Here is an 11,762-nt window from a genome sequence, read left to right on the forward strand (position 1 = left end):
CAGATTCCTGAGCCTATTGGGCTCTATCATATCTACATTTGAAACTGTGTATGGAGTCAGTCTCCACCACATCACTGCCTGATGCATTCTATTTACTAACTACTCTGACACCGAAAAAGTTCTTTCTATTGTCTCTGTGGCTCATTTGGTTATTCAGTTTCCACCTGTGTTCCCTTGTTCGTGTTCCGTCTGTGCTGAAGAGTTTGTCTTTGTCCACCGCGTCAATTCCCCTGAGAATTTTGTAGGTAGTTATCATGTCTCCCTTTACTCTTCTGTCTTCCAGGGACGTGAATTTCAGCTCCTTTAGCTTTTCCTTGTAGCTCATACTTCTCAGTTCCGGGAACTTTCAGTGTGTGTGTGTGTATTCACCTAGTTTTATTCACCTAGTTGTGCTTGCAGGGGTCGAGACCTGCTCTATCGGCCCGCCTCTCACCTGCCAATCAATCAACTGTTACTAACTACTAATTTTTTCCACACACCCACACACACAGGAAGCAGCCGTAACAGCTGTCTAACTCCCAGGTACCTATTTACTGCTATATAACAAGGGCATCAGGGTGAAAGAAACTCTGCCCATAGTTTCTCGCCGGGGATCGAACCCCCGGACCACAGGATTACGTGCCCAGCGTGGTATCCACTCAGCCACCGCGTGCTGTTTATCAACCCAAATGTTATTGAGAAATGGCAATACATTTCTAATTGGTAAAGTCTACGTAAAAAACATTTTCTATGATGAACAGAAACACACTTAGTTCAATCAGTTAGTTCATTTATTATGCACCCCATACCCATCTTGTGGGGTGGTAGTGGAAAGGGTGTCTCTGTAACCCTTTCCACTACCTCCTAACTCTGACCTCCCTTACAACAAAAAACCCTTCGGCCACCACCAGCAAGGACAAACACTAGCAAAAAAAATCACTCCTTTTCCCCCTGTGTGAATTCTCGATTAATTGTCCGTGTCGCGGCGAGGACTTGCATGGCCAGCGGCGCGCATAACATGACGGAGGTAAAGAGTGTTCTGGGGCCTGCATGACAATTCCTACTGAATCATGATTTATGATAGCGGTGGCAAGGTGCTATTGTGCATGATGGATGCCGACCCGCTGATGGTTTAGGAGTTTATATATATGTTTATATATATATATATATATATATATATATATATATATATATATATATATATATATATATATTTATATATATATATAAATATATTATATATATATATATATATATATATATATATATATATATATATATATATATTTATATATATATATATATATATATATATATATATATATACATATATATATATAAATATATTATATATATATATATATATATATATATATATATATATATATTTATATATATATATATATATATATATATATATATATATATATATATATATATATACATATATATATATATATATATATATATATATATATATATATATATATATATATATATATATATATATAGTGCTACCTAAAGGCAGGACCTAAAGATTGAGAGGTCCCACTTATCAATCAATAATCAACTGTTTATAGAATTTGACTCCACTACTTCACTTCTTAATGCATTCCAACTGATGGTTTCTAACACTCAAACAGATCTATCTAGTGTTTCTTTGGATCCTTGAGTACTTGGTTTCCAAATGAGTTTCCTTCTTCGTGTTCCAACCATGTTTTAAAAAGACTTTCTTTGTTTACAATGTTAATTCACCTTATAATTTTGTACGTGTTTATCATGTCTCTTATGGTTCCTTTTTCCTTGAGTGACGTTGAATTCAGTTCCTTTTTCCTTTCTTAGAAACTCGATCTTCTCAGATCCGGGTTTAGTAAGGTGGTATACCCTGAGCTCCTCCGGATTCATTGGTGGTTAATGAAATAAAACTCCACGGGGCGTATTCCAGAACTGGTTTACATTCGTGGGTATACAAGGCCATGGACGACTATATTTTTTTTTAGATTCGTAAGCGCAATTCTTATGTTGGTTAACCTTCAAGTTGGTTTGCAGCTGATGATATCAGTTTGACGTGGTCTTCAGTTGACAGGTTCGGTGTAATACTAATCGAACCCCCATATCCTTTGGCTCTATCTTATTTCAGGAGTCTTTAACCTTCCATATGACACCATCAGTATGGCTTCATATACCCAGTACCGAGCTTCATTACTCAACACTCGCGTCAATTTAATTTTTGAAGCCACTTGCTGGACTAGTCTTTTAGTTTGTTATTTATATAATATTGTACTTTCGTTCAGACTTCATTCGTATTTATCCTCCTCGTAATTTTTGCATCATCAACAAACAATGAGAAAAAGACTTCCAGTGGGACGCCACGGGTAACATCCTGTCACACTGGTATATCTTACCTCACTATGACTCACTGTTTTACATAGGAGAGGTATTCCTTTATCCATCCCAGCATCTTATCCAATGTTATCCTTGGCCGCGTCTCCCTTCTGTGCACTAGTCTTCTACGAAGTACTGTCCTCGCTTAACTTTACTTGTCTTATGCATGAGGAAGTTGCACTTCAGCTGGTGTGCAGGTTCCTGAGGTTACAGGACTCTGATTGATGAAGATTAAGCCACCCAAGAGGTGGCACGGGCATGAGTAGCATGTAAACTGGACTATATTGTTGTTGTTATTTTAGATTCAGCTACTGGGAACAAAAAGTTGCAAGTAGCACGGGCTATGGTGAGCCCGTAGTGAACTTATCTGGCACAGGAGCGGGGCTGTAGCGTGTGAGAACTTAAAAATAAGTGCTGGACTCTGATTGATGATTGATGAAGATTAAGCCACCCAAGAGGTGGCACGGGCATGAATAGCCCGTAAGTGGTACAATTTTTTTTCTCAGTATTCTGAGGTTGCATTTAACCATCAAGCTGTTATCGCGGGGGAGGATACTGCTTCACAGTCTTTATGAGGGTGTCCAGCTGCTGGACACCTTTGTTGACCAGGATTGGACTCTATACTGTAACTGTTAATATAACTTGCCTTTCACCTTACTAAATAATACTCTCCATTTGTTCACCAATCTCACACTGAAGCAAATACTTCTAATATCTCTGCAGCTTCCGCTCTCATGTACTTACCCGAGCTGCATCACTTTATTGACTTTCTTATCGTTTCCCTCCGGCGTCCAGTCTCGTAGCCTCCATAAACTGGACACATCAACATACTTCTTCCTCCCAACCCGCATCATGCATCCTAACCCCCTCCCGCTAGCCATTTGCATCCAGCATAACTGCTTCTTCTTTTAATACCATCAAGTCAGCGGGAGACCCAAGTACACAGGTATCTCGCGCCGCTCGATAAATGGTAAACCAAATTCATTAGACATTGGTTGAGGCTCATCTTGAAGTGATAAGTTAATGCAGAGACTTATCCGGTTACACCGTTTGACTGTCCCATTACGTAGAGGTAGAATTCTTTCGAAATTCTCTCGACTGGAATATTTATGTTTTACAAGCCGAGGTTGGACGTCCCTTGGGAATTCCAAACGTTCTTTAGTTATGCTTATTTTGGTCTTCTGCTGATTTAAGGAGGTGACTTTTGCGTGTCAACAGCTGCGATATCCCCCAAGATGAGTGTCATTATAGTATAAGTGTATATTGGGTCTCGTGCAGTGCTTACGAAGCGTCTAGGTTGTCAAGGGCCTTGTAGAACCACACACGAGGGAGGAAAATATCAACTCACATATTAGCTTACATGGACTTAACTGGAATATAAAGATGGGAATAATATGCATGATATTAGTCTGTCCTTCCGAATATAATGACACATAATCGTCATTGTTTCATTATTATGGCTGATTGTGTGACGTCTTTATTGGATAGAAAACCAAAATATTGCTGTGTATTAATGTTTTATTGCACGATATAGAGTATTTCTCGCGTGTTGTTATCACTGTTTTATGATAGCTTTATCGCAGGGAAAGAGAAGATATATTACACCTCGCATGTGGATAATATAATGACCCACCACGCTTTGCGGTTGAAGGCTTTATGATGTAACAATGACTCTTGTCATTGTGTTGGGCAGAAGAGAGCACTCTTGGTCTGCTTATATATATATATATATATATATATATATATATATATATATATATATATATATATATATATATATATATATATATATATATATATATATATATATATATATATATATATATATAATTTCATAAATTCGGACTTTTCTTCTAATATTGTGCTACTAGTGCTAGTTTAAAATAACTAATTGTAAAATGTTTTTAATAAAATTATAGGTATTGTATGGCTTTGTATTGCGTTACTGAACTGCTTTATTGCTTTGATACTTTTATTGTATTGCTTTGTTGTTTTGATATTTTTTATTTCACGTTTTTACTGGGCGATTCAGGAGTAATATAAAGGATATTTACCTTTGCGATACAAAATAACATTATTACTGTGATGTAAAATTATATTTCATTAACGTAACATTATTTTTCTAGCAAAACTCTCGCCTCGAGAGTGCGACTGCGAGGAAAGCAAAGAAGGGCAAAGCTTTTCCTTAACATCAAACATTAAGGAAAGCTGACAACTGCTCTATCACCGATCATCCTGACCTTAATGATAGTATTAAGAAGCTCCTGAGTGGCTCTATCTGTGGAGCTAGAGACCTTCAACTGGTTATATCACAACATTAAATTTTCGTCACAAATTACTCCAGTAATTTATCAATCGTTCACGGCAGAATGACTCTGAATCATGACTCTGTATCATGTTAATTATTCTGGTCGCGATAATGTGTTAAGTGGATATTAAAGAGAGCCATTAAAATTTTCTCATGTGATTTTGAGCCTGCCTTAAGGCGAGGTTATCCAGGTGTAGCCGGCTAATTACCGTTGTGTTCTGTGATATGCCAGTTGTGTGGGGAGTGGGGGGTTGGTTACTATCATAAGAGCGTAGTTGGAGTCATGAATTAGCTGTTCTCACATGCTGTGGCTGTTGGCATGTGCTGTAGGTGCTGGAAGAATGATTGTTGACTTGTGACTGGCATACACACGTGGTTATAGAATAAGAGAATGTTACAAAGCCAGATATGTGTCGCAGATCCTCTCCCAAGAAGGCAGGAGAACAGAAAGTCTCAGAATATGACTCCTTGATCTGGGGAGATCCTTGTAGAACCACCTTCTCCCTAACGCTTCCTGGGGTGAGAACGTGTAGGGAGGTTCTTGAGGTTATCTTGAGATGATTTCGGGGCTTTAATGTCCCCGCGGCCCCGTCCTCGACCAGGTCTCCACCCCCAGGAAGCAGCCCGTGACAACTGACTAACACCCAGGTACCTATTTTACTGCTAGATAACAGGGGCATAGGGTGAAAGAATCTCTGCCCATTGTTTCTCTCCGGCGCCCGGGATCGAACCCGGGACCACAGGATCACAAGTCCAGCGTGCTGTCCGCTCGGCCGACCGGCTCCCTCACGAGAGAAACATTCTTCAAGTGAAGGCTTTATGTACCTCCATATTTATTCACATCCATCACAGGTAACCCCTCCCTTACCCCTGCACATCTATCACAGGTAACCCCTCCCTTACCCCTGCACATCTATCACAGGTAACCCCTCCCTTACCCCTGCACATCTATCACAGGTAACCCCTCCCTTACCCCTGCACATCTATCACAGGTAACCCCTCCCTTACCCCTGCACATCTATCACAGGTAACCCCTCCCTTACCCCTGCACATCTATCACAGGTAACCCCTCCCTTACCCCTGCACATCTATCACAGACAAGTCCACCATCTCCTTTACTTCCATCACAAGTAACCCCTTCCATTTCCCTTTCCCTCCCGCCACTTGTAGCTCACTCATCTGTTCCATCGACATTAGAGGTGGTCCGCCTCCTCTCCCACATGGTAAAGCGCATTTTATCATACAATAAATATGTAATTTCTTTATTAAATATGAGAGCATTAAAGAGAACGACTATTAAACGTTGTCAAAGATGTATTGTTAAATTAAAGGTAAATTAAAAGCTTAATTAGCATGCAAGAATACCTTTGTATAATGTGATGTCAAAGGGAATGACGGGGATGCAAATTATAATGCTAATTAGCGTACAAGCTAAACACAAATTATCGTTCACTTAATATAATAAACATTAGCATACAGTGAATACTTTCAGGAATATAATTACCTCAGCCTTGAGAGAGGAATAGAGTGTGGGTTGTGTTTGTGCTCACCTAGTTGTACTTGCGGGGGTTGAGCTCTGGCTCTTTGGTCCCGCCTCTCAACTGTCAATCAACTGGTGTACAGGTTCCTGAGCCTACTGGGCTCTATCATATCTGCATTTGAAAGTGTGTATGGAGTCAGCCACCGCCACATCACTGCCTAATGCATTCCATCAGTTAACTACTCTGACACTGAAAAAGTTCTTTCTAACGTCCCTGTGGCTCATTTGGGTGCTCAGTTTCCACCTGTGTCCCCTTGTTCGCGTCCCACCAGTGTTGAATAGTTTATCCTTGTCTACCCGGTCGATTCCCCTGAAGATTTTGTAGGTTGTGATCATCTCTCCCCTTTCTCTTCTGTCTTCCAGTGTCGTAAGGTGCATTTCACGCAGTCTTTCCTCGTAACTCATGCCTCTTAGTTCTGGGACTAGTCTAGTGGCATACCTCTAAACTTTTTCCGGCTTCGTCTTGTGCTTGACAAGGTACGGGCTCCATGCTGGGGCCGCATACTCCAGGATTGGTCTTACATATGTGGTATACAAGATTCTGAATGATTCCTTACACAGGTTCCTGTGTGTGTGTGTGTGTGTGTGTGTGTGTGTGTGTGTGTGTGTGTGTGTGTGTGTGTGTGTGTGTGTGTGTGTGTGTGTGTGTGTGTGTGTGTGTGTACTCACCTAGTTTTGCTTTCGGGGGTTGAGCTTTAGCTCTTTGGTCCCGCCTCTGAACAGTCAATCAACAGGTGAGTATGTGTGTGTGTGTGTGTGTACTCACCTAGTTGTGTTTGCGGGGGTTGAGCTCTGGCTCTTTGGTCCCGCCTCTCAACCGGAGAGACCTGTGTGTATGTGTGTGTGAGTGTGTATGTATGTATCTAAATACCTAAATACTGTTACCGAATACCTGATATAATGTATCCATAAACTATTAACTAATCATTACAGACGACTGACAGATATCAAACACAACAAGTCAAACAAACATTAACCCGACAAACAAACAAACAAACAACCCGACGTACAAACATTACCCGAACAAACAGACAGACGAACAAACACAGCTCGACAGCTCCACAAACATTTTAACCCAGCCATAAAATGAAAGTTGCATGTTTACTAACTAACTACATGACAGGCCAGCGCATTCATCTTCCCAAATTGGGATAATTTGTCTTGGTTGAATCATACACAACTAAATAGTAACTGCGTGTAACCTTCTTCTAAGTATCCCGTTGTCTTCTTCAGTTACAGCTGAAGTGGATGGCTAGAGGAGAGGAAATACAAAGGTTTAGGAGAAAATGGCGAAGGGGGTGGAAAAAAGGACTTAGATAGTGAATGATGTGAGGCGCAGGTGGGTTGAAAAGTATAAGTGTTTGCGGCAATAGGGGATGGTGGAGGGGTAGAAGATGGCTGAGGATTATGAGGGTGCTGTGGAGGAATATGAGGGTGTGGTAAAGGAATATGAGGGTGTTGTGGAGGATTATGAGGGTGTGGTAAAGGAATATGAGGGTGTTGTGGAGGAATATGAGGGTGTTGTGGAGGATTATGAGGGTGTTGTGGAGGATTATGAGGGTGTTGTGGAGGAATATGAGGGTGTTGTGGAGGAATATGAGGGTGTGGTAAAGGAATATGAGGGTGTTGTGGAGGATTATGAGGGTGTTGTGGAGGAATATGAGGGTGTTGTGGAGGAATATGAGGGTGTTGTGGAGGATTATGAGGGTGTTGTGGAGGATTATGAGGGTGTTGTGGAGGATTATGAGGGTGTTGTGGAGGAATATGAGGGTGTTGTGGAGGAATATGAGGGTGTGGTAAAGGAATATGAGGGTGTTGTGGAGGATTATGAGGATGTTGTGGAGGAATATGAGGGTGTTGTGGAGGAATATGAGGGTGTTGTGGAGGATTATGAGGGTGTTGTGGAGGATTATGAGGGTGTTGTGGAGGATTATGAGGGTGTTGTGGAGGATTATGAGGGTGTGGTGGAGGAATCTGAAGGTCTTGCACAGGAATAAGAGAGCTTAAACAAACAGAAAAATCTTTAGAGCGAGACAGCCGGATCAAACCAGCATCCCGAGCCGCCCAAGATACATTACGTAACTGTGATTATTGTGTATGGGAGGGTGTGGGCTCGCGACTTCCGTCACAGTGAATGGCCGTCATATACCCCTTTCTGCCGACAAGATAACTCAACTCAGGTATCGATCCGTTTCACCCTTCAGATAGAGCACCGCTGGGAGGCGTGCTCTGGGGAGAAATGAGCATCTCTCCTGCATCTCCATCTTTCTCAATAGTGAGAAATGTCCATCTTTCCTTCACCTCCACTTGCATTAACAGTGAGAAATGTCCATCTCTCCTGCATCTCCACCTGCATTAACAGTGAGAAATGTGCATCTCCACCTGCATTAAGTGTGAGAAATGTCCATCTCTCCTGCATCTCCACCTGCATTAACAGTGAGAAATGTCCATCTCTCCTGCATCTCCACCTGCATTAACAGTGAGAAATGTGCATCTCCACCTGCATTAACTGTGAGAAATGTCCATCTCTCCTGCATTTCCACCTGCATTAACAGTGAGAAATGTCCATCTCTCCTGCACTTCCACTTGTCTGAACAATGACTACTGCTACTACTTCTGCTAGCGCTGTCACTTCTACAGCAGCATCCACAACACCTTACGTCTGCTAGTTGTCCATTGGCGTGCTGATGAGTTAATACCCAATATAAGTGGATTTTATCGTTTGTGGCATGTAGAAGCTCACCATGGCAGGGATTTACACTATACCTATCAACAATTTTAATAAAAATTTCACACCTAAAATATCTCCAGATGCAAGCCTTTGTGATCATAATTATCCCTGCTGTGTTGATAACAGCAGCGATGATCATTGTATCATAAACAGGAACCAGATGTACCACAAGAAACATTAACGATACATTTTTATCACTCATGAAGACAACATCATAACAATATACATAATTTGAAGCTATTCAAACCAAGCCATTAAAATCTAGAACATTTCAGAATTGCTACCCATTTTGCTAAATTAATACTTTAATATGGACTGTAACTCATAAAGCCTGAGTTACCTGGTTTTACACCTTTCTGACCTTCGACCCCTACCTTGTAAAGCACCAGCCCTGTGGGCCTGTTAGACTTGATAAAGCTCATTGGCTTCTGGTGAAGCATTTCATTAAAGATACTCTAGTCTTGATACCACTCTACAGTGACTCATTTGTGTGACTTATTCTGCTACAAGTCCCACTTGTAATATATATTTGCTAGACTCGGCTATTCTGATGAGTCACATGTAAGTACACCTTATTTTATATCCACTATGGGCTCACCATAGCCCGTGCTACTTGGAACTTTGTGTTCCAGGTAGCGAATCTTTAATAACAACACCTTGTAAATCAGGTGCATTTTAGGCACTCTTGTGTACCTGATTCGTCTGTAATCTGAAATACCTGTACAATTGAGACACTTGTCTCACTGACTTTAATTTTATGTTATTCATATTTTTCTCACTCTTGATTTCTCTGAAAATATTTCTGGCCTACAATTTTACCTATTTTTTGTATCCCCATTTCCATCAAATTTCTGAAACGCTATTTCATGGAACATGACCTACATTGCCGTCCTATTTTCCAGGGAACGCCTATTTCGCCACGTTTTAAATTTTTTAACATTTTGCCCCGAGGAGCGAGTTTATTGGGCAGCGCCACTCACCTTGTGAGTGGACACACCGCCATAGCAGCATGTACAACACTCCCCAAAAGGAAGAAAACCCGCTGGGTTTTCGCCACTTTGGGGTCAGTTATCCAACGCTGCATCAGTTCATCTACTATTCAACCCACCTTCCCTGCCACGAATCCGTCACCTTCCCCCCTCCCAACCCTACTTCTAGCACCAATTACCCCGTCACCCTACTGTCCATGCAAGGCCAATTTCCCTGTCACATTACTCTCCCAGTAGCGCCATTTTCCCTGTCACACTTTTTACCAACGCCAATTTTTCCTGTCAGGGCAATTTCTCGAGCCTGTCACTCGTGGCGTCCCCCCCCCCTAGCGTTGTGGCCTGTCTCTCCCGTCAACTCTGTCAAGCTGTCTTTTCTGACAGCGCCGTCCCTATCCTCCACCATTTATCTCCTCCCTTCCTTATCTCCCATATCCTCCCCTGTTCCCTCGTCTACTTTCATCATTTACCATTCTATCCATGCCCCTCATCATCTTCTCCTGTGTCCTGTGTCCTGTGTCCTGTGTTCTGTGTCCTGTGTCCTCCATATAATGCTTTCAGCCCCATATTAAGGCTCATTTTCAGCGTTCATGGCGTCAAAACGACCTCAGTGCTTTGGTCACTTCACTTCCTGACTTCCTCTCTCATGTTGACAGGGCCAGGCGGGACCAAAGAGCCAGAGCTCAATCCCCGCAAGCACAACTAGGTGAGTTTATAATCTCACAGGATGAGTGACGCTGCCCAATATTGTCACTATGGCGGTGTGTTCACTCACAAGACTGAGTGACGCTACTTAATACTATAACCATGGCGGGGTATGTTCACTCACAGTAACGCTGCCCAATAAACTCGCCCTTCGGGGCAAAATTAAACAAAAATACAACTCGCTATTCCCACCAGTATCTTTCCGCCTATTTTATATTTCACCCACATCAATGGATGCACGGAGGAGAAATGGATGAGGTGGGGTGTGTGGATGAGGAAAACGACGAAGTGGGTGAGGTGAGAACTCATTGAAGTGGACTGATTTTTATGGAAGAGCGAGTGAAGGCATGTGAATGAGGATTGGGTGTTGGTGCACCATGAATGTGGAGGAACTATGTATGTGGAGGAACCATGAATGTGGAGGAACCATGAATGTAGAGGAACCATGAATGTGGTGGAACCATGAACGTGGAGGAACTATGAATGTGGAGGAACCATGAATGTAGAGGAACCATGAATGTGGAGGAACCATGAATGTAGAGGAACCATGAATGTAGAGGAACCATGAATGTGGAGGAACCATGAATGTGGAGGAACCATGAATGTAGAGGAACCATGAATGTGGAGGACCCATGTATATAGATGAACGTCGAAGAGTGGGTAGGGTTGCGTGGTGGTTGCTACTGCTGGCAGGCAGGCCGGGAGGGAGTGTAGTGGAGACGGGAACGATGTATACTGACTGGTGACTTACTGTTTGTTCCCTTGTAGGACGCCGGGGCTTAACTTACAAGGTCCGCGCGGCCAGCCTTGTTACCCACCATTATGTTTAGTGTCTGTCCTGAGGGTGTGTGTGTGAGGGGCCCCCCACACACCCCTAGTGTGTCCATCTGGTGTGTGTCCGGTTTTCCGTCCGTGTGTGTGTGTACTCACCTATATGTGCTTGCAGGATCGAGCATTGACTCTTGGATCCCGCCTTTCGAGCATCGGTTGTTTACAGCAATGACTCCTGTCCCATTTCCCTATCATACCTGGTTTTAAAATTATGAATAGTATTTGCTTCCACAACCTGTTCCTGAAGTGCATTCCATTTCCCCACTACTCTCACGCTAAAAGAAAACTTCCTTACAT

The 11,762-nt window shown here is 42.2% G+C and overlaps 1 protein-coding gene across 1 annotated transcript; it reads left to right on the forward strand.

The window, feature by feature from the left end:
• Window positions 1-7,606: 7,606 nt before the first annotated feature.
• LOC138360061 (SUMO-interacting motif-containing protein 1-like) lies at window positions 7,607-8,209 on the forward strand. Its single transcript, XM_069319996.1, has one exon. The coding sequence runs from the start codon at window positions 7,607-7,609 to the stop codon at window positions 8,207-8,209; it is 603 nt and encodes a 200-aa protein (XP_069176097.1).
• Window positions 8,210-11,762: the final 3,553 nt, after the last annotated feature.

The sequence above is a fragment of the Procambarus clarkii genome, chromosome 94 (assembly GCF_040958095.1).
Source record: "Procambarus clarkii isolate CNS0578487 chromosome 94, FALCON_Pclarkii_2.0, whole genome shotgun sequence".
Taxonomy (NCBI): domain Eukaryota; kingdom Metazoa; phylum Arthropoda; class Malacostraca; order Decapoda; family Cambaridae; genus Procambarus; species Procambarus clarkii.